This window comes from Oratosquilla oratoria, chromosome 1, assembly GCF_046742065.1.
Source record: "Oratosquilla oratoria isolate Oo_2021 chromosome 1, ASM4674206v1, whole genome shotgun sequence".
Classification (NCBI taxonomy): Eukaryota; Metazoa; Arthropoda; class Malacostraca; order Stomatopoda; family Squillidae; genus Oratosquilla; species Oratosquilla oratoria.
The window spans coordinates 126,888,862-126,913,020 of record NC_134777.1 but is presented as its reverse complement, the minus strand read 5'-3'; the positions used below and the strand labels follow the sequence as shown (position 1 = coordinate 126,913,020).

Below are 24,159 nucleotides of genomic sequence, written 5' to 3'. Positions count from 1 at the left end.
TAATTTCATTAGGTCTTAATTGAATAAAATGTAAAAACTTAATATATGACATTTGTATTGTTGCAAGATTCCAGAATAATAAATTTATCTTAAAATACTGAACATCATTTTAGTAGGTCGTTTCAAACGAAAACATCGTTTTGAGAGGAACAATGGCAGAACTGTTTTAAAAAATTAACATTCATTACGGAAATTATGTGGCCAGTATCTTATGTCATATTTATTGTTGCGCTTAAATAAAAGCCAAAAATAAATCATAATTTTTTGACAGAAATTGGGTATCTAAGAGCAACGAATATTGTTTATGTATATATATATATATATATATATATATATATATATATATATATATATATATATAAAAGCGACATCAGAGATGCGAGAGGTTGCCAATAATATACTTGTTTTTCTTCCATGAAATACAATATAGACAACTCTAATCATCTGAGGCTACTTTCATGTTGTATTCTATCGATGAAGGGAGGATTTTTTTAACAGTGAATATATTACAGACAATATCTTAACTGGGGAGAGAGAGAGAGAGAGAGAGAGAGAGAGAGAGAGAGAGAGAGAGAGAGAGAGAGAGAGAGAGATGGTGAGAGTGATGGTGAGAGGGTGAGGGGGTAAAAAAATAAAGTAAAAACTAAAGTAAACTAAAAGTAAAAACTAAAGTAAAGTAAAAGTAAAGTAAAAACTAAAGTAAAAAAAATAGTGAAGATTAAGTTGACAACAAGAAAAGATGAAAACGATAAAAAATAACAGAATAATACAAAAAGTACAAAAAAGAGGGGCGGGAAGGGAAGACAAACAACCGAATACTGGTTAAGAAAAGAGAGAAGAGAGGAGAAGAGAGGAGATGAAGGAAAGAAAGAGGAGGAAAATTTTATGACTGAACAGAAGACAAGAGTCAGCAAATAGAATTTGTATAATTGATGACGAGACGAAGAAGGAGAAGAAGAAGAGAAGGGGAAGAAGATGAAGGAGATGACGAAGGAGATGAAGAAGATGAAGATTACGAAGGAGAAAAACGAGAAAAAGAATAAAGAGAAGAATATAAAGAAGATGAAGAAGAAGAAGAGGAGGAAGAGGAGGATAATAAAAAAGGGATTAATAGTGAGGAGACATTGTAATGACAGAAGCTATGTGAAAGAGAGGAAGGAAGGAAGAGAGGGAGAAGAGTACAAGAGAGCGGAGAAAAGAGAGGAAAGAAGAGGGATGGAGAGAACAAAAGAGGAACTGAATAAAAGACGAAGATTAGAAACGAAAAAAGCGACGAAGAGAGAGAGAGAGAGAGAGAGAGAGAGAGAGAGAGTGAGAGAGAGAAAATAAGGGAGAGGAAATATAATAAAAGGAAACGAGAAAAAGGGGAGAAGATGGAAAGGAGACAATGAAAAACAAAATAGGGAGAATGAAGGAGGGATGGAGTAAAGTGCGAAAGAAGGACGAAAGAAAATACGAAGATAATGGAAGCAAAAGACGAACGAGAGGAGAAGCAGGAAAACAAAGAGGAGGAGGAGGAGGAGGAGGAGGAGGAGGAGGAGGACAAACCGACAATAAGGAAATGAGACACTATGGAAAGAGGGTTTAGAACAAATTGCAACAACATGAGGTGAAATGGATAGTGAGAGGGAAAGAGAGAGAGAGAGAGAGAGAGAGAGAGAGAGAGAGAGAGAGAGAGAGAGAGAGAGAGAGAGAGAGAGAGAGAGGTATTTCGTCACCAATAACCAGCGCTTCTATCCTTGGGGGCGGTGGTATACACGGAGCGAGATAGTGAGGATAGTAACGGATAGGAGAGATAGTACAAACTAAGAGATAATTTTTTTTTTTTTAACTGATGTATGACTTGAATCAGAAAACAAATCCTGTGCGACTCTGGTCCGTAGGGTCACTAAATGCCCTATTATATATGAACTGACTGCATAAAACGTACTTAGTCAAGACCCCATAGGGACAATGAGGTAATTAGATACAGAGAGACGAAGAGAGAGAGAGAGAGAGAGAGAGAGAGGTGGGGGGCGTAAAGGAAGAGGGAGTAGGATGAGGAAGAGGAGGAAGAGGAGGAGGAGGAGAAGGAAGAGAAGGAGGAAGAGGAGGAGGTAGGAGTAGGATGAAGGAAGGAGGTAAGAGGAGTAGGAGGATGAGGAGGACAAGAAAGACGGTTACCAGAAGATGACGTTGATAATGACGACGGCGATAATGACAACAAACCCACTGACGACAAGGCAGAGGACGAGGAGGAGGAAGAACTGCCTGACGAGGGCGCAACAGCAGCAGCAGGTAAGGCCCCCAGCCCTGCTACAGTTCGAGAGTTCACGCTCTCATTCCCGTGACCTCCTGCCGCCAACGCCGCCGAAACTTCATCCGCCCTCCTTCCTCCCTTCCTCCCCCACTTCCTCCCACCCAACACATTCTCCCTTTCGTTCCGCCTTATCCACCCTTGCCATGCATCGGGTATGCATTCGTCTCACCACAGGCCAGCCCTATATATATATATATATTATATATATATATATATATATATTATATATATTATATATATATATATATATATATTTTATATATATATATATATATATATATATATACACACATATATTTATTTATACACACAAACACACACACACACACACACATATATATATTTATATATTATATATATATATATATTATATATATATATATATGCAGGTAACCACAAAGGAAATCGGAAAGAGGGAATTTTTGTTTCTTTCCGATTTCCCTTGTGGTTATCTGCAAAAAATTTTGGATCACGTGTGTTTTTAGTGATCATTCTGCATATATATATATATATATATATATATATATATATATATATACATACATACATATATAAAAACACACACACGCAATTAGTAGAATCTTGCCACCAGTCCCCTCAAATCCTTCCCCATCCCTCGCCCTCAAGGTATGTGTGTGTGTGTGGGGGGGGAGCTAACCCCTTTCACTGGATCCGCCCCCCACCCCCTACTCGAGTTGACAACCCCCCTCCGCCCCCTTTGCTCTTGATTCCAGTGGGCCCCGTTGGCAACGCCCCTCTCTCTCTTCTTTCCTCCACCGCCGCCGCCGCCGCCCTTCCTACTTTCCAATTCTTTTTCTGGCGTCGCCCTCGTTCCAGCCTCCTCCATCTCCAACAGCCTTCCTTCCTCCCTCCCTCGTTCTCGTCCGACGCCTCTCCTCCAGCCTCCTCCATCCCCAACAGCCTTCCTCCCTCCCTCCTTCGTTCTCCTCCTCCACTCGCCCTCACCCACCTCCTCTTCCTCCACCGCCTTCTTCCGTTCCTCTCCTGGAAACCCAGATACCAAGGGAAGGGAATATTGGTTATATTTTTCTTCTGTCTGTCGTCAGGCAATTTTATTCAGAACAGAGAATCGTCCTCTCCCCCAAAGCGTTGGCCAGCCTTCGAAGTAGGTGAATAAAATCACCTGGCGGCAGGTTAAAGTTCCCTGAAGCTTCAGATGGATAAAATCGCCTGACGACAGCCAAGGTGAGGACGTACTAAACCCTCACACTCCTCTATCTCCCTCAACATTCTCCATCATTGCTTGCTCCCCCACTGCCCACCTATACTCCCCCATTCCCCCAACACAGGCAGATACTCGTACTTCTACTCCCATCTCCCTTCCTCAGCAAGACCCGGGCTTGGCCTCGAAGAGGATCGTCTCCCTACTCCCAGGGGCTGGTACTTGGTCCCTTGAGCAAACTCACGCCTCTCACTCACATCTACCCCGAAAAGAGAGAGAGGGAGAGAATGAGAGAGAGAGAGAAAGGAAGAAATGACGCCACAACCGGCGACTACTCTTTCTCCTTCCACCACGACTACTGCTACACGTTGGTAACAGAGGAAACGTACCACGTTTACACCACACAGGTACCTCCATGGGAGGATGCCAGGATTTGTCGCCGGTTGCCTAAACACACGACAATTGTTTGAACTGTGATACTATCCCCCTTGGTGTCCTGTTCTTTATTCATCTTAATTAATTTATCTATTTTTCTTTACACTTCACCTCAAAGTAAATAAATAAGTGAACAAATAAATATATAATAATGAGAGAACTACGGGGAAAACTCAAGGCCCGTTGCCGGCCGCCGTGAGGCCACGGGTTTCTACCCAGAGAAATTCAACGTAACGACTTGACTGACAATACGACACTTCTTCGTGTTTCGTCTTCTACATCTACAGGAAGATCTCATCGTCTCCCTTTCCGTTTCCCTCTCGCCTCCAGCCAGCTAGCAAGCCAGTCCTCGGGGGACAGACCACAAGACCACCACCAAAGGTCTCGTTTCACCGTCCACAACTGCATCATCACGACGGCAACAAAAGCCTTTCACCTACAGCGCTCTCCTCCCCCCGTCCCCTCCCCTCGGACGCAACTCCTTCACCGCCTTCGTCAGCGTGGGCGGGGCGGTTGCGTATATAGCAGTCCACCGCGCCCTTGGACCTATCGTGGGGACGGGGAGACGGGGTGTCTTCCTTGGGGCGTCCCTTGGGGTCTCCCGCGAGGTCTTCCTAGGTCCTTTGTGGTTTCCCTTCGGCTCCGCCCTTTGTGGTTCCTCAGGACCAAAGGGCGGCAGAGGTTCGACTACGACTACATGTCGAGTAGCAACTCTTGTCTTTCTTTCGGGGCGACGCGCTGGCGGTAGTAGCATAGGTAACGACTCTGACCCGACCCCACCCCCCGACCTTACTGACGTCAGAATGTTTGGTTGCAAATGAACAACTTCCAGGGCAATAGAAACCTTAAAAAAACATAGACACACACTCACACAAACCTGGACGAAGAAACCGCCCAGTCAAACAACGTAAACAAATTTAAACTCGAGCTTGACTCATGTGGAGGGGGGAGGGTACAAAGACAAACACACACGCACACACGGACGCGCACACACACACACACACACACACACATACGTGCAAACACACACACACACAGGATCGCGCGTGGCGCAAACAAGACCTCTCTGGTGGCGAACCTGCTGCACATGGCGGCCAGAACGAGGTGGAGCGATTGCGCGAAGAGCTTGAGAAGTCCTTCGAGCTTGGTGGGGACGGCGAGGGCCAGCGAGGACAGAGGGCCCTTGACGAGGCCCCCGCAGACGTCATTGCTGACGCCATCACCACCACCGTCACCTCCCGAAACCCTACGCCCGGCCAAGGACCCATCGCCCGTCGTGGAGCCCAGGACGCTGCCCTCGTAGTAGCGGTAGAAGGCGGAGGCGTCGACGGAGGCGTGGCGGGTGTAGGGAGAGGAGGAGGAGGAGGTGGGCGAGGCGGCCTGGGAGTGGCTCGTGTACGCGGGGGGTGAGTCATCGTCAAGACCCAGCAGAGCGTTGACGACCGAGGGGCGTCGATCGCGAGCGGTTCGAACCAAGTTCCTCGTGTCCGACTTCGCGGCCCCACGGCGTCGATGACGCGGGTCGTGGACGCCCAGGTGGTTCGGCAGGCACTTCTCGAGGGGGAGAGACCAAGGGGCGTCGTCCTCCGAGGCGGACACTGTCCAAAGGGCCAGGTCCTCGCCCCCCGGGTTGGCCCACTGGACGTCGTCGAGGGGAATGATCCGCCCTTCGTGGGGCCCCAAGGCAGCGTTGGTATTGGTCATCGGATCCAGATGGGGGTCGTGGGCCGAGTGCCAGCTGCAGGTCGAACTGCAGGTCGAGGCCGAGGTCCAGGAACCCCAAGACGCGGCAGCAGTCGTTCTTGCCCCTCGCCCTCCATTCGCGGGGCCAGCCATATCCAGCATCTCAAGCCACGCAGAAGGAGGACCTGGGAGGCAGGGAAGGAGGGGCGCGCGCTTACGGGCCCTTGGGGGCCGCAGGTCCCGCGGATGCGTCTGTCACCTCCTCCAGCGTCGTCCGGAGGATCTCCTGCAGAAGGTGTCGCCGAACTCTCGTGCACTGCATCGTGTCACTGAGGAACTTCGGGGACTGCCGCGCCACACCATGAGCACTGCATAGGCAGTACTTCACAGGCGGTTCCTGCAATGCTCGGTGGCACTTCCTTGGGGGCGTGTGGGGGGGGGGAGTTACGGACACAGCACTCTTCGAGTCCTCCTTGAGGGGAGTAAGGGGGTTTAATCCTACGGGTTTATGGTACGTTTCACTCGGTCAAATCTTCTCTTCTCTCGAGTTTCCATCACCGAAGTCTTGGACACTTAAGGCACTCGCTCACCAAGCCATTCGCGAAGACAAAACCCTAACGAGAACGGGAAAAGAAAGAAACATGTACAAAACAAACTTCATCACCCACAATGTGAAAAAGGTGCGGTAGAGACACGTGCGCCGTTGCGTTCCATCTGGCAATGCGGTAAAAACATAATTGCCTTCGTCAGACAAAGACCCTGAGGGGGGAAATCCATGTTCCTGAACAGTTCCTCCTTCTGCGGGGCACTCACGACACCAATATCCACAATCAGTGCCAGGTGGGACTCCTGTGGCACTCTAGGCGTTACGAGTGGAGTGATAACATCTAAGAGTATACTCCACGCGAAGCCACGGTGCCATTTAAACACATGGCACCGAGTCGATGTTTTGGGACAACGCGTCAACACACTTCGACTGACACTATGGAAACCGCGGAAGACGGCGGGGGCCGTGTCACGCGACACGGGGAGAGAATGACACACGCGGTGCGACACCCTCAAGGGCGTGGATGTGTCGGAAGGAGACCAAGAGAACGCGAGATCAAAGCGGCAGGGTTTTTTCCTGTGACGCACTGGGCCACGTGTGAGCCTTACCACCGTCACACGATCTCGTAAACTAAGGTCCTGGCGTCACACATCACGTACGGTTACGTCACGCCCAGTAACGAACGACGTGAGACGGCGTGACGAGCAGACCTGGCCCGCGACACCCTGCCACGGTCGGCTGTGCTCTCCGGGCGGGGGTCCTCCTCACGCCCGCCCTTCCGAACTCACTAAATCCTCGAACGAACACACCATAAGGGAAGCTCCCCCCTTGAAGGTCCACGAGAGTAACCACCTGGAGGAGGAGGGGCTATGATAACGCGGGGGCATCCGCGCACGATATCGGCACTTGGTCAGTTGCTCGGAGGAGCTCACGAGCGCTCACCCTTTCACCACGAAGGCGCGGCTGCCACTGCCGCTGTCTTCAGGGTCGACCCGCTACCGAGAGAGCCTCTCGCGGAACGTGTGTGTGTGTGTGTGCGTGTGTAGGTGTGTCTCTCTGTGTCTTCATCCACATGTGCGTATCACTGTACACTTTGGCGTATCGTCGACGTGTATCTACGTGATCGGCACACGGGAGATGGTCAGGGAATATGTAAATTCGCGATACTTGCTCTTCGTATGGATATTTTGTAGGTGAATCCGTCACAACACGAAGATCGACAACGGCAAGTTACTGCGTTTGATCAACAGGGGAAGTATGGCGTAACGCCCCGTAACTCAATTTTAATCTAAGCACACTTTTCCCTCGTTATTTCCCAGCCAACCTCATTACAGACAAAGCTTTGTCACTGTACAGTTTCGTATTAAACATCTGTACATCCAGACTATTTCTGCATTTGTACACTCAGGCTGTGATACTCGTTGCATACTTGTGGTTAAAAATAATTTAGGAATAAACGAAGCTTAAACTCTTAATATTACGTATCTTTTTCAATGACAATAATACTTCTTATTAAAACTTTTTCATTACAGAGGGGGTCCACGCCCCCTAAAGGTGAATAAAATCGCCTGGCGACTGCTAGAATACAATAAACTATGGTTGAAAGCACTTTGTTCACTATGGCTTGCCAAGTATGTAGTCACCATATACGGTACCACGAACCATTCTGGATTTAAACGGAGTAAAATGGAAACTGTTCGTTCACTTACTGCAGTTGTGGTTCTTGAGAGAGAGAGAGAGAGAGAGAGAGAGAGAGAGAGAGAGAGAGAGAGAGAGAGAGAGAGAGAGGGGGGGGAAGCTGCATAGCAAACCGTTTTAATTAGTGTTCAGATTCAACAGTAGTACATAAACCTTTGACATTTTCGCACTAATCTTCGTTCACTCCACATCTTCTACTGATGGAAAGGTAACGCGGAAAAAAGGACGGGATTTCCACTGACGACTATACAGATAAAGTCTATTACCGAGAATCTCTATACACACACACACACACACACACACACAGATATATATATATATATATATATATATATATATATATATATACTTTATATATATATATATATATACATACTGTATATATATGTATATATATATGTATATATGTATATATATATATATCACGGAAACTCTCAGTTAGGAAAGAAACATTTTTATACGAACAAAATGCCCCCTCTGTGTGTACATAAGTAAGAGCGAGTACAGCTGCCTCAACTTATACCTGCTACAACGCTGGAATGATAACATGTGGAAATACATACACAGTAACACCAGGGCATATATGGTCTGTTACCACCCCGTTACCGGTAATCTTTCATAGCGTTACAAAAGTATTGCAGTTACTACGATGTTAACAAACATGGTTATACTGCATGGTGCTTGCACCACTGTACTCGTTATAAGTGCTGTCAACTGTACTCTCCTAGAGCCGACTTCTTCTGTCTGACCTCGTTTCAGGCAGTCAATAGTTTAAGGAGTTCAGCGACGCCCCTCTACGGCCCACAGTGACGCAGCATTCTTTTAATAACTGGAGCATAAGAGCATAAGACAAAAAAAAAAAAAAAAAAAAAAATACTGACGATGACGAAACGACGATGGTGACGAAGACAGCCCCTCCCCTCACCCCCGCCACCTCCTTCAGAAGAAATCCCGGAAACTCGCCGCAGACCTCCCAAGGACCTGCTTGGCAAACAATGTGAGATAACGAGCGCTTTTCAAGGCGTCTTGTAAATGATCCACATCTGACACAGCACCCCACCCCCACCCCCACGTCCTCATTCCCTGGCAGTTGGCAACCGCAGTGCAGACATCCTCAATATGGTTACATACTTTTAAGTCTTTGTTCAGGTTAACATCAAAATATTTACCATATTTAATTTTCTTTATTTTTTTTTTTGGGGGGGCTGCATTGGGACAAAATTGACTCTGATCAATTAATCAATCAAACAATTTCGAATTAAATTCACCCCACTTCGTATGAATCAAATCGTTTTCTTTCAGCCAGAATAAATGCTTACAAGTGCAACACAAAAACGAGGACTACGTTATGAAACATAACGACCAACTAATAACAAGAGGACGCACCTAACAACCCAATTACTCCACAAAGAGGGTTTAACCCAAGACTTCTAGAACTCGGTTACGCAAACCTGCTAACTAGCCAGTTAGTTAACCAGTAAATACACTAAATAGGCTGAACTCTGGAGCACAGCGAGGTGGTTAATGATTTTGTTCTGGCTAATGTCGCCAGGAGATTTTATTCAGGTGGGTCGGTGATCTCGAGGCATGAAAGGGGGTCTCACTTGAATAGTGCCCCCCCCTTTTTAACTTCAACAATTTTCTTCTGGCGATAACCAAAACAATATTTATGAAGGAGTTCACTGTATTGACTAGGAGAGAGAGAGAGAGAGAGAGAGAGAGAGAGAGAGAGAGAGGGGGGGGGTGTATTGTTTTAAGCAAAACAACAGTGTAACTTAACTCAACAACGCTGATTCCTATCTTACTGCTGAGCCCGATTCAGCAGCTTAATTAACCTATTCTGGATAGACCCAGACAATTTTATTCAGCTTCAAGGAGTCTCTGGACAATGCAAAGTTAATAAATATATGACACACACCCCTCCCCCCCAACCCCCCCGCGATGGTTCGAAGCTGAAATTCAGCCATACGCGAATCCCGCACAAGGACCTCGGGGACCTCGTGTGGACCTCGCGGGGGACCCCGGGTGGACCTCGTGTGGACCCCAGTGGACCTCGTGGGGGACCCTTCCGAATCCCGCGAACTTCGAAGAAAGACTCGAAGTCGAATGTCTTCAAGATTCTCTGCCAGGTGGTTCCTCCCTCACTCACTCGCCTCTCGAGCCAAGGCTGTGGACCTTCACCGCGTGCCAAGTGACTGGTAGGTTTCCTTCGTCCTTCGTAAGACGAAGACCCGAGTTCGGGTCCAACAACTACTGACGTCCGAACACATAAGGCAAAGGTGACAATTTCGGTTGCAGTTCAGCGCCTCGTACCGTAATCCCCCAACTCCAAACCTTATGATTCACCAATATAAGAACGTTGCCAACGTGTTAATAAACAAGCGACCTTTTAGTCCGCAGAGAAGCCTGATGAAGAGTTTGAAAGCGATGGGAATGTTTATATAATGGTATTGAGGCGAGTTTATGGATTTCAGAATTTCATAACTGTTAAGGTGATTGTATCATCGGTAAGTTGATTACATTCGGATAGCATTTGTTGTATACATTTTTGTCACACACAAACACACACACACACACACACACACACACACATATATGCACACAAAGACACGTACATAAACACACAATAATTCACACATGTATATACATACATACGCACACATGATTACATATTTATATAACCTAGCATTTTAAACTCCTTGTTTGGTTTCCATGACATAAAAAATATGTTTTTTCCTGCCTGGTGTTCCCAATTTCTTGGAAAATTCTTGAAGTCTGTATCATGTATCCTTCTTTCTATCCCCATCCCCCCATAGTTATCTATGGGAGCAGAACTAACATTACGGAAGTAGTTCAAGGAAAAAGACAATGGGGCTTCATCGATATACGCATGACAATGGGTGGTGTGGTATTACAGAAGTGGTGAAATAATTACATGGGACATAACCCCTCCCCCCCCACACAAAAAGTGTGTGTGTGTTTACCTTGTTGTGCTATACGGGAAGAGAGCTATGCTCGTAGTGCCTGTCTTTGTATATTTCAGCATCTAGTTTGTTCTTAAATTCTTGTATAGTTTTACACACACTTGCCTTATCCAATTTGTTCCAGATATCCACCACTCTGTGTGGGAAACTATTTTTTTCAGATCTCTTCTATAACTATCCATTTTGAGTTTCTTTTCATGTTCTCTTGTTTTTCTCTTATTCCACTTTAATAAATCATCTGTGTGTGTGTGTGTGTGTGTGTGTGTGTGTGTGTGTGTGTGTGTGTGTGTGTGTATGTGTGTGTGTGCGCGCGCGTGTGTGTATAAAGGAAAGGAGCAACGCTTGTTTTGTCCTTTCTCTCATTCTCCAATTGCCATACATATCTTTAACTCTATGTATGTTTCCAACTTGGACTATATCTCCTTATTTTGCAATTACCATAGCCTTGCGTTTGTGTTTGATATGAGACCTGTCGTATGTGATTCACCACCACCATGATCTTGGATCACGTGTTGGACTCGTGATCGACAGCGATTTCCATCTCGGAAGAAAGCTCAGAGCTCATATATGACCGATCTATGGGTAATGCTGTGACCTTACACGCACACATACAACTTCCCGCCCAGGAGAGTTGGAGTAACGACTCGCAGCGCAGCAATACTGAAATTATTTCAGCCTTGGGCGTGATTCGAACCCGGACCGCTGTGACAGCAGTTACGATCGCTACCACTGCGCCATCAAGCCGTGTGTGTGTGTGTGTGTGTGTGTGTGTGTGTGTGTGTGTGTGTGTGTGTGTGTGTGTGTGTGTGTATGTGTGTTGTGTTGGCCGCGTCTAAACTCTTATGATGTACAACGAAGATTAGAAAGCCCGTTTCCAGTTACTCCCAATCGTGGGAACCTTCACCCCACTCCTCGTTCCCCGGCACAGATCACAGGATCATTACCGAACCAATTCCGTCGGGTGGAACATCATTCCTTCCGCAAGAGGAACACTCACTTTCTCGAACTCGGAAGCTCTTCCGTCGATCTCGACTTCGGGCGAAGAGCGAAGTCGAGGACCTCCAGATGACAATCAGGATCAAGAGACACAAGGTCTTGTTAGTTAACTGCATCAGGAGTGAGTTAAGTGTTTCTTTTGTAGTTATCATGGTCAGGGGGTAGTTAAGAGGTGGTTAGTGCACAATGCCAATTGTGTACAACCAATTCTACATCTCGGTAACAACCTTGCGTTGTGTCTATCAATCAACCATGGCTCCTTAGCCACTCCACGTTTTTTTTTTTTTTTTTTTTTTTTTTTTACTTATCATAAAACCAACATCATCAGAGTATCCTGTGGTGTCATCCATTAGCGGATGATGGTGTCGGTGAACTTTGGAAACCAGAGGACCGTTACGCGAAGTCAGCTGCTCGTGGGACGAAGAGACGGGGGAATCATCGAACTCGGACTTCGACGATCGTGGAACGTCACGTTCGACTTTATCATAAAGTCACTTTTCGAACGTCTTGAGGAGTTCTCGATCTTGTACCTTCTTATTTCGATGGCTGACGTGACCTTTTTGTCTGACCTTTATCCTCACACTTTTACACTACAAAGGTCGAGGTGTCCTTTATCCTCAGACCTTAACATTACGAAGGTCGAAGTGTCCTAATTGTCTGACCTTTATACTCCATGGGTCGAGGTATTCACTGACCTTACGACCTTCACATTTCAACGTCTAAAGGTCTCGTGACCTTAGAACCCTCATATCTCGTCGATCAAGGTCACCTTGCCTTAAAACCCTCACGCTTCGAAGGTCGAAGGACCTTTGCCCTTCTCGAACTCACTTCGGAAGTTCCGAAGAGGGCTCCGGAACCGGGACGGCTGGACAGAAGTCCATAAGCACCTGGGAACACCCTTGGGTTACCGAAAAGAGTGGAATAGGTTTAGTAACCATGTAGTAAGCGCTGACACCATAGGTTGTTTTAAGAGGAGGTTAGAGAGTTTTATGGATGGGGACGATTGGTGGTAATGGACATGGAACTGCCTAGTGTAGGCCTTTGGGTTTCTTGCAGTCTCCTTCACTCTTAGGTTCTTCTGTTGGCTGCGGAGAGGGGAGGGAGAGGGGAGGGGAGGGAGAGGGGAGGGGAGGGGGAAGGGGGAGAGGGGAGGGGGAGAGGCAATGACCTTATTGCAGTAGTTAACCTAATGAAGGACATTGAAAAAGAAGAAAAAAAATTAGTTAGGAAATTATTTCTTCTTTTTCTTCATCCACGTCTTCTTCTTCCTCCTCTTCTCCACTCATAACGGGAATAAAATGTGAGTTCTTAAGAGCCTCTGTAGATTTATGGTTTTGTTTCTGGGGGGATTTATGGCCGGGTGGGGGGGGGGACGGGGGCTTCACAGGCCCTGAAAAGGGTGAAAAAAGGGGGGAGAAGGGGGAGAAGGAGAGAAGGAAGATTTCCTTCGAAATGTATTTCCCGGTGATGCCCATTCCAAGAAGATGATCTAATGCGGAGCAAAAAGACAACAAAGAAGGAAGAGGTGGAGGAGAAAGAGGAGTATAAGGAAGAGGAGGTAGAGGAGAAGCAAGAGAAAGAGGGTGTGAAGGAGGAGGAAGATAAGGTGAGAGAGGAAGAGAAGGTGGAAGAGGAAAAGGAGGAGGAGGAAGAGGAAAAGGAGGAGGAGGAAGAGGAGGGGAGGACCTGGAGGAGGAGGAGGAGGAAGAGGAGGAGGAGGAGGAGGAAGAGGAGGAGGAAGAGGAGGAGGACATGGAAGATGAGGTGGAAGAGGAAGTGAGGAGAGAAGAGAATGATAAAAAAGAGGAAAAGGGGAGAAATAAGGTGAAGAGGACGATGAGGAAGAGGAGGAGAAGAAAAGGTAGAGGAAGAAAAGGAAGCGTAGAAAGAAAAGGGAGAGGAGGAAGAGGACGAAAAGGAAGATGAGGACGAGGAGGAAGAGGAGAAGAGGAGGAAGAAGAGGAGGAGGAGGAGGAGAAGAGGAGGAAGAAGAGGAGGAAGAGGAAGAAGAAAACTCATATCATTGAAAGCCTTTCCACAAAATCTCAAGATCCACATAAAACACTTAGAAAGATTGTCAAAAAAAAAAAAAATTAAAACAGCAATAATAACCAAAGAAAAAGAGAGGAAAATAATAAGGAACAAGAAAAGAAAGATGAAAAAAAAAAGAAGTACAGAAACACGACGAAAGAAAACGAACTTGAAGAACAACAGCTAATTATTGTTCCCCATAATCAACTCGACCCGAGTGACGCCACAGCAACCCGAATAACGTCATGGGGCGTGTCCTTGGACATCGAGTGAGCGGAAGATCGTGTGCGTATTAAGATGTGCACCGTGGGAATCCCGATGGCAACAATGCCCTGGTAAAGAGGCGGACCCCTCTCCGCTCTTCCATTTTTTAAGCTCCGCCCCCTTATAAGCTCCGCCCACTTTTGCGACATCCAAAACGCAATTCTCAGGAAAATTGTCATTTTATATGTATATGCGTACATGTATACGTAAATAATAAAGTAAATAATATAAAATAATAAAAAAACTATACAAAATCTGTCTACACTTGTCGAAAAAGTCATCCTGAATCGACATGACGTCACGTCGTTCTCGGACCTCGAAATAATGCGACATGACGTCCCATTTAAGCCCCGCCTCTTCCCTGCGCGTGACCAGAGTTTGTACATTCAAATTTCCTGAGGAACCAACGAGATGTGCAAATGTATCTCACAACATCTTTGGGGAGTATTTGCAAATGCAGTTTGCGGTGTCCCACCAGCAGATGGCTCTCACCATATGACACCAATCGAATGCTCTCAAAATGCCAATATTTCTACAAAAAACGAAATCGCAAATAGCAATAATAATACAATAACCATAATAAGAAAATAACAATAACATTAATAATAATAATAATAATAACAATAATAATAATAACAACATTCTTATACGATATTCCACTTATATACCAAGAGTTTTTTCCCCCTTATAAGGGAGGTAGCCAAGTCAAAGACACGTACTTACTCCCACCCCTTCCCTCCCTCTCATCTTAGCTCCTCATGGATGACGGGTCATCCCTCTATCCCGCCCACTGCCCTGGGTCAGAGCCAATGCAGCAAGACACAGTACATCCACAGCAAGGTGGCTTCACTTAATCGGCTATCCCCCTCTTCGTCCCCTCACGCAGAAAAAGAGAAGACGGGGAGAAATCCCTTCGGGCTGCATCAAAATATCATTCACACATAAGCACCTCCTTACACCCTGCCCCCTCATCTCCTTGCATAACAGTATCATCTATACACAGCCACTTTCCACTCAGCCCTAATAATAAATGTTTCCTTCAATTTCACCAAGTTTAGCCCGCAGCCCCACAGTGGCCGGTAACGGTCCTCGGACCCTCACCCCACAGATCTCTCTGGGAACTTTGGAGTGCAGTCTGTGTTGTGGGAAAAGGTGCTTGAAATACAGCTAAAGTTGACAGAGAGAGCCTGGGTTCTATCCGAGAACAGAGTGTCAGCCCCTTGGGGCTGCACCTCACTATGGAGGTAAAATGGATGTTGACGGCTTTAGAAAATGGGGAACACCAGAATCAATGACATTTCCTTGACTCTCTCTCTCTCTCTCTCACACACACACACACACACATATATATATATAATAAATATATATATATATATATATATATATATATATATATATTTATATATATAATGTGAGCAGAATTCAATATAATCTAAAGTTGATTATTTTTCATCTATACTCTCCCTCCAATCTCAATAGCAAATCATAAAACAGACTTAACCACCTCCATGGGGGCTAACCCTTATCTCAATAAAATCACCTGACGGCAGGAACTGCCGCGGTGGCTAAACGGAAGAAAACGGCAGTAAGAAGCGGGCAACCCACAAAGAGAAACGGATATGATGACGTCATCACCTCCCGCGCCGCTATAAATTGTTCAACTAGAGAAAGTGTTGGTGGCGGGATTTTTTATAATCGATGGCGTGAAATCCGCCATTGTGGCGATAAACAACTGCCGTGGTGGCTGGAAACCAGCCAATCAGAGGGAGCGTTTGTTGCAAACAAGCTTAATCTGGCTAGTCAATCCGACCTGCAGGGAGAGGTAATGGCTCGATAGAAAGTGCGAGTGAAAGCCAGTTATTTGCTCGTAATGATTTATGAAAGCACGCGGACACGATACTTCCTGGGGGGATAAAATAAACAAACATATAAATGACTTAATTAATAAACAAATAACTAAATAAACTAATTAACTATTTAATAGACAATGATCTGTCAAATCTCATTGCAGCTTATTTATTTATTTATTTTTGCAAAACTTTGTAACGTTTTGGGGAGTCACTGTGCAAAAATGTTAAGCATTGGAGTTAAAATACAGTATGGCACTGAATTACCATGAATTGTTGTATTTGAAATAGAATGCATTATCACGTCACAGCTGATTGTTCAGTTGCATATGTGTACTGATTTATTTACAAATGTATTAGTAGTCACGGCGACTATAAAAGGGGGGGTTGCCGTTACTATTACAATGTGGAGGTCTGGGGGGCGTGGAAGAGGGAGGGCACGTGGAGTGTGATGAGGAGGGTAAGACAGGGAGAAGGAGGAAGAGGAAGAGGAAGAGGAGGAGGAGGAAGAAGAAATAACAAGTTAAAAAATGGGTATTAGGAAGAATAACTGGAGGTGGTGAAGGTGGATGTGATGGAAGAGGAAATGGAGGAGGAGGAAGAAGAGGTGGAGGAGGATGTGGTGGTGGTGGAAGAGAAAGAAGAGGATGAGGTGGTGGAGGGAGAAAAGGAGGCGGAGGAGGAAGAAGATGGACCAAGGAAGAGAAAATGGAAGAAAATGGGGAAGAGGAAGAGGAGGAGTAGGAGGAGGAGGAGGAGGAGGAGGAGGAGGAGGAGGACAAACAAAATGTACTCAACCCTCAGACTCATTTCTTGAGCTTCGAACTCCTCTTCGTCCCCTCACCTGACCTGACCTGACCTACGACGACCCGGCACGGCTCACGAACTTCGGAGACCTGAGTTCGAACCCAAGTAGTGATCCTGGGGACGACGAATGCCCGCTGGACACCTCCCACCTACTCCTCCACTCCTCCTCACTTCTTCCTCCACTTCTTCCTTCCTCCATTAACCTCTGAACCTGAAGTTGGCACCTCACTCGTCAAACAATTATTTAAATTAATCCATTAAATCAAGTAATACATATCTTACTGTATATAATCTTACTGGAGATTATTAAAGTTGAAATTCTTGTCACATATTTTAAACAATATGGCATATCACATCGTATATGTATAATGTTTGTGTTTGTGTTTGTGTGTGTGTGTGTGTGTTTGTGTGTGTGCGTGCGCCCGCGCAAAACTCATTTTGTCGTGAGTTACAAACAATAATAATAATAATGATGATAATAATAACTGGAGAGAAAGTCATAGCACACTGTAAAACACTTCCTTTTCTAAGACCTGTCTTCAGATATGTTACTTTTCTCCTGTTTTTAGCACACACACACACACACACACACACACATTCTTATATGCACGACTGGTAAAATTGCCAAACCTCTGATGCAATTTTGGCGTCTCCCCCCTCTCCCCTTCTCCCCACACCTCTCCTTCCCCCACACCTTCCCTGCCCCCCACCACCCCTAACTGGCATTCGGTACCCATGGCATTCACACACCCAAACACCTTTCCCACCATTGAACAGAAAAAGTCGCTAGTGAACGCCAAAACGACCCTTAAGCTCTCTTATACAACAGCTCAAATTTGTTTGTGAATTAGTTTGTCAGACTATACGGTTGGAGGGAGGAAGATGAAGACGACGAAGAAGAAAACGAGGAAGTAAAACAGTAGAAGAAGACGAAGAAGAAAGAAAAAGAAGAAGAAAAAGAGAGGGGCGGGCCCCCCACCTTTAAAGGATTTTCGGTCGATCAGTCCAGTTCAATGCATGAGACCTTGGCTGATACAGCGCCATGAATTGTAAATGTTGGCGGTGGGATTTCTCAAGTGGCAACTCGTCCAAGGTTGTTGCTCAGTCATCCACATGATGACCATTCAACCTATCCACATCTGGGGGGACTGGGGGGCTTCCTACCCCCCCTTCCCCTTCTTAAATGGGACTTAACTGCACCAAATCAATTAAAAAAAGTAAAACAAAGTCTTTTGGCAACGGTTGGAAATATTGTATTTGTCGATCGACATGACGTCACGTCGTTCTCATGCCCAAACGATGTGACGTCACTCATAAGCCCCGCCTCTCTCTACGCGTGAACTGACTGTGTATGCTTGTATTGAGAACAAAGAGAGAGGTAGTTTTCAGCAACCTTGAATATCTTATTCTTTGTATAATTATTCTACCTGAAGCAAGACAATTTTATTCAAATAAGGAAAAGCACTTCTGACAAATTCAGCATAATAACTAAGCATGTAAGAAGTGTACAATACTATATATAATATTAAAGAACTGAATTAGAAATTAGCCTTTAGGTCACAAAACTGAATGAAAAAAAAATAATCGTCTTACAGAACTTAGAAAAAATAATATATATATATATATATATATATATATATAATTCTCCCATTTCTCCTTGTCTACTTTTTTCACCTTCATTATATATATATATATATATATATATATATACTGTATATACACACACACACACACACACACACAAGTCTTTATACATCATCTAACATAAGTACCTGGAAATGAAAGAAAAAAATCCGAATTCCATGGTTTTAGCTTTCCAAACCTTGAACGAATTCACGAATCGTGACAAAAATCTGAACACAAACCCAAAAACACAAATGTCCGTGTTTGTGTGTGTGTGTGATTCACCATGGTCTTAGATCACGTGTTGGACTCGTGATCGACAGCTATTTCCTTACCGAAAGAGAACTCAAATCTCATATATGACCGATCTATGAATAATGCTGTGACCTTACGCGCACACACACACACCAAACTCTCCGCTCACGAGAGTTGGAGTAACAACCCGCAGCGCAGTGATACTGAAATTATTTCAGCCCTGGGCGGGATTCGAACCCGGACCGCCGTAGTGGTAGGCGGGAACTCTAACCACTGCAACACGTGTGTGTGTGTGTGTGTGTGTGTGTGTGTGTGTGTGTGTGTGTGTGTGCGCGCGCGCGCGTGTGTGTAGTATAAGGATCAGGTAAGCGGCATGCATGGTTCCATGCAAAATCAACAGCTATCTCATGAAATAGAACAAATCCCCCTACACGTATGCACACACACACAAACGAATTTAAAATTAAAATTGACTGATGGTGCCAGAGACGGGCCCTATGAGCTTAGCTCAATTCTTGCCCATTATCATTAGATAATTACATTAGATAAACACACACACACGTACACACACATGTACGGACACACGCGCGCGCACGCACACACACACACACACGTACACACACACACACACACACACACACACACAGAAGTAGAAAATTTTCTTTAAGGAAAGACAAACAAATTTCGCAGGCTCGGCAATTAAAAAGAGTAAAATTGAATTAGGAGACAGACTTGTGTCAGGGCAAAAATCTTTTAATGAAGAAACAAAGGAACAAGGAAGAAGAAGAAAGAGATAAGGGCATTGTTGCTATGGACTGACCAGCGCTTCTATCCTCAAGGAACACCTCGTGCTGTATATGGGGGGTTCCGTCTTCGTAAACTTAATGGGGACCATATATTAGTATAGCTTACTGACGTCAGTAACGACCAGAGTCGTGTATCATTGGGTAATGTTCGCCAACCAAGGGACAATGTCGATTGATCTTAAATTCTGTTTATATATATATATATATATATATATATATAATATATATATATATATATATATATATACACACACACACAAAACGTTTACGAGTGGTTTAAGAAACCACCTCAATGAATCATGCCTGAAACAATGTGTATATGTGCGCGTGTGTACGTGTATGCCCGTGCTTATACGTGTCTATGCTAAAAAAAGTGCAATTTCCTATAGATTATGTAGATCACAGAATTTGCACTTTGACATTTCGTAATCCCTATTCCAACACTTGTCTCAAAATCTACACTCTATTACCCTCCTTATAACACCCCAAAATTCCACTCTTGGGGAGAGAAGGGAGGGAGGGAGGGGGAGCCAAGGAATCCCCCCCACTCCCCCCATGCCTTGCATCATTGGAGATCTTCTCCATGGGTGGACGGTTGACCGCTTGCACGAGTAACGACTGTGGCCGCTGCCGCCACCAGGGGGAGCCAAGGTTTCTTCTTATGTAATGGTTAAACTATGCCAATCCACCAGCAAGTGTCCGATAGTTGCCAAGAATTTCCTAAATTTATTGATAAATTCTAACCACTCATTTATTTATATATTCTTTTAATTTTCATTTTTCTATTTTAATTCTATTTTTGTTTTATTCTGTTTCAATTTATTTTATTTCTATTTTTTTTTAGTTGTATTATGCAATAGCTGAATTCTTCATACAAAACAGCTTCTGAAAGTCCTCTCGTATCAACGAATCCTAACTGGTTCCCTATTTCGAATCTTCCTTGAGGAGTGGTACGTGCGGGAATGGTTTTGAAAAGCGCATGACCGTTAAAACGGTTAAAAACCGTTACACGGCGATCGCACCATAGCGCGAGCCCATAAAAGTCCTCTTCAAGGACACTGGTTCCACTAAGTTGCCAATCAAGTCTCTGGACCGAGACTCGCCCACCTTTACTCTACTAAAAGTGCAAAATAGATGGATAAGACACTTTATTGGTCACACCTAACAATAAATGTAAATGCAAGGTATATCCTATGCCAACAATCTTTGAGCTATGTATTACGTAAAAACCTCTTGTCCATAACAAAGGAAATCTAGTCTTGTTACCAAGGTGTGTGTGTGTGTGTGTGTGTTTGTGTGTGTGTAGAATCTGAATAAATCGATAAGTAGCGACTGGGCGGTAAAAGACAAGCCCAGAGTTCCAAATCAGAAAGTGAAAATGAAAATAATAATAATAATAATAATAATGATAATAATAATAAAGTAAATAATGAAAAATCACCTTTGCCCTTTGTGTTAGGATACGGATACAACCTAATACATCAACATAGAATGAAATAATAAAATAATAATAACAACAATAATAACAATGATAATATTAATAACAACAGTAACAATAATAATAAATTATATTAATCATAGCAATACTAACAATTATAACAATAATATTAACAATAAAAATAACTTTAGCAATACCAAGAACTGTGACAACTCAACATCATAAATCACACGCAAACGTGCGCTTAAAAAAAAAAAAAAAAAAAAAAAAAAAAAAAAAAAACGTACTGCAGAGGACACCTGCACGCACGCACACACACATACACACACACGCACACACACACACACACATACACACTCACACACATACACACACACACACACACACACACACACACACAAGAGTGGAGAGGGGGCCTCGGCGGCAAATGGCGACCCACATAATGTCAGTGCAAAAGTCCATCCGGGGAGAAGGCACGTGCAGCTCCCGCCGAGTGGTCGCGTGCCCCGGCCGGCCGGCCGGCCAGCCGCCCGCCTGCTTGCTGCTGCTGCTGCCCGAAAAATGTCAACAAGGGAGCACTTTCGCTGCAACATAATGCTTGCGCATTCTAGCGTTATCTCTCTCTCTCTCTCTCACACACACAAGGAAAATTTATATATATATATATATATATATATATATTATATATATATATATATATTATATATATATATATATATATATATATATATATATATGTGTGTGTGTGTGTGTGTGTGTAGAAAAACAATCAAGGAAAATAATAAAATGATGACCGAGCGCTTTCGTCTATTTAGACAAAAGCGCTCGGTCATCGTTTTATTATTTTCCTTGGTGGTTTTTCTGCATATTTAGAATCACGAGTTCATGTGATTTCTCATGCATATATATATATATATATATATATATAGAGAGAGAGAGAGATAGAGAGAAAAGCGAAACAGAAAGAAACCGGGGCATAGAGAAATACTGACAGAGAAAGGGAATTTTTTTCAGAGGAAATAAATGAAAAGAAAAGAAAAATGAAAGTGAAAAGGAAGGGACGAAGATGTAACGGAGAGACACAGAAATAAGAGACAGAGAGGAGAGATATAGGGGGGAGGGGGCATGTACGAGTGTACAAAGGAACACACACAACAAACAGACACAATAACATGTAAACAATAGCGTCACCTTGCGAAAGAGGTAATCATCCTGTCACTGATGCACTCGTAAAAAATCGTTAAAGAACTTGAATGAATCATAAAAACAGTTGAACATAAGTGTGTGTGTGTGTGTGTGTGTGTGTGTGTGTGTGTGTGTGTGTGTGTGACTGACATCTACAGTACATTTTCCTGATAGCAAACGCCACCATATTTTACGTTGAAGTGAACTTTGTAATTCAATTCTTACTGTTTCTTCCTCGTCTCTCAAACAAAATTTCCTCTTAGTGCATTAACAGAGCACACACACACACACACACACACACACAAAAGGATTGCACCAGCTTGCTGGTGTAGTGGTACCGCGCTCAACTGCTGATTCAGCAATGTGAATTCGAGTCCCTACCCAAGGCCGAGAAGCATCACAATAATCCAAGCAGGCACTACGACTCTGGTGGGCAAGGAACTAGGTGTGTGTGTGTGTGTGTGTGTGTGTGTCTGTGTGTGCGTGCTAAATAAACAAGTAGCTTGACAAATAAATAAATTAACTCTACAACCCGTAGCATATGACAAACACTAATGAGAGAGAGAGAGAGAGAGAGAGAGAGAGAGAGAGAGAGAGAGAGAGAGAGAGAGAGAGAGAGAGAGAGGGGAGGGGAGAGAGAGAGAGGGGGGGAGGAGGAGAAGGTAAGGGATGTGTTAAACCTTGGCACCAGTTTACCATATAATATATATATATATATATATATATATATATATATATATATATATATATATATAAATATATATATCGAGAACCCTACCCCCCGCCAAGAAGACAAGTGGTCCACACCCACTGAAGCTACTGCGCAGACCAGCTGCGCATTCCCACGCCCGACTCGAGCGTGACCAGCTGTGTGGGGGCAAACAGCTGGGCCCGGGAACAAAGGCCGGCCAGCTGATTCCAGATACAAAGGTTCAGTTGAACAGTAGAACAAAAGGCTACAGGTCACGTGATCAGCGTGGGCGCAAAATGCGGTTGTTCACAATCTGCAACCACCCACCCTTTTTCATTTAATCTACGAAATTAAACCAATTCAGACCCGATAATGACACTTAAACAAGTCAGGAATTAAACAGCGAGACAAAGGAATGTGTATATACAGTATATGGACACACACATACGCATACATACGAACGCTTATACACGCACGGATACACATACACACGCACATACACACGCACATACACACGCACGGGTATATACTCACACATACACAAAGACAAACGAACACACGCACGGATACACACACACACATACGAACGCTTATACACGCACGGATACACACACACAAAGACGCACACGTACACACGCACGGATACATACACACACACAAAAACACACGTACACACGCACTGATACATACACACACAAAAACACACGTATACACGCCCTGATACACACACACACAAAAACACACGTACACACCCACTGATACATACACACACATAACACACACGTACACACGCACTGATACATACACACACACACACACAGACGTGCACGTACACACGCGTGAGAACGCACACAAACGCACACAAAACGCCCGGAGCGCGCGGGGCGCCGACACAGAAAACGAGACGCAAAACACGGACGGCAGCGGCGGGAGCGGCAGGCAGGCAAGAGAACGCCGTTTCCAATCGTCGGCAGCGCCGCCTGTGACAGGGAGTGGGAAGCACGGAGCTCTGCGGCGCAACACTGGGAGTAGCAAAAGCCTCCTTAGAACGAAAGAGGGGGGAGGGGGTGGGAGGAGGGGAAGAAAGATATATGTATGTATAAGCTTGAATTCTAAGTTGAGATATATGTATGTATAAGCTTGAATTCCAAGTTGCTTTACCAAGAAATCCTAGCAGATTGTCTATATATTTTCCTTTACAAAGGTAACGCATTTGATCACTGTTTAATTGTGTGTGTGTGTGTGTGTGTGTGTGTGTGTGTGTGTGTGTGTGTGTGTGTGTGTGTGTGTGCGTGTGTGTCTGTGATTCACCATGGTCTTGGATCACGTGTTGGACTCGTGATCGCCACGAGGTGTGTGGACAAAAGAAATACACAAAGAGGGAAAT

The 24,159-nt window shown here is 44.6% G+C and overlaps 1 protein-coding gene across 3 annotated transcripts in view; it reads right to left on the bottom strand.

Annotated features, from left to right (window-relative positions):
• The window catches only part of LOC143026607 (MOB kinase activator-like 2), a 279,965-nt gene that overhangs the window by 25,766 nt on the left and 230,040 nt on the right, over positions 1 to 24,159 (bottom strand). The window contains exon 1 of one of the 3 annotated variants that reach the window (XM_076187299.1): positions 4,996 to 7,095. The exons of the other annotated variants lie outside the window; for them this stretch is intronic. Coding sequence (XP_076043414.1) covers positions 4,996 to 5,762 — 767 coding nt within the window. The 5' untranslated portion in view covers positions 5,763 to 7,095. Of the gene's footprint in view, positions 1 to 4,995; positions 7,096 to 24,159 lie in introns of those variants that run through there. 3 annotated transcript variants of the gene reach the window in all.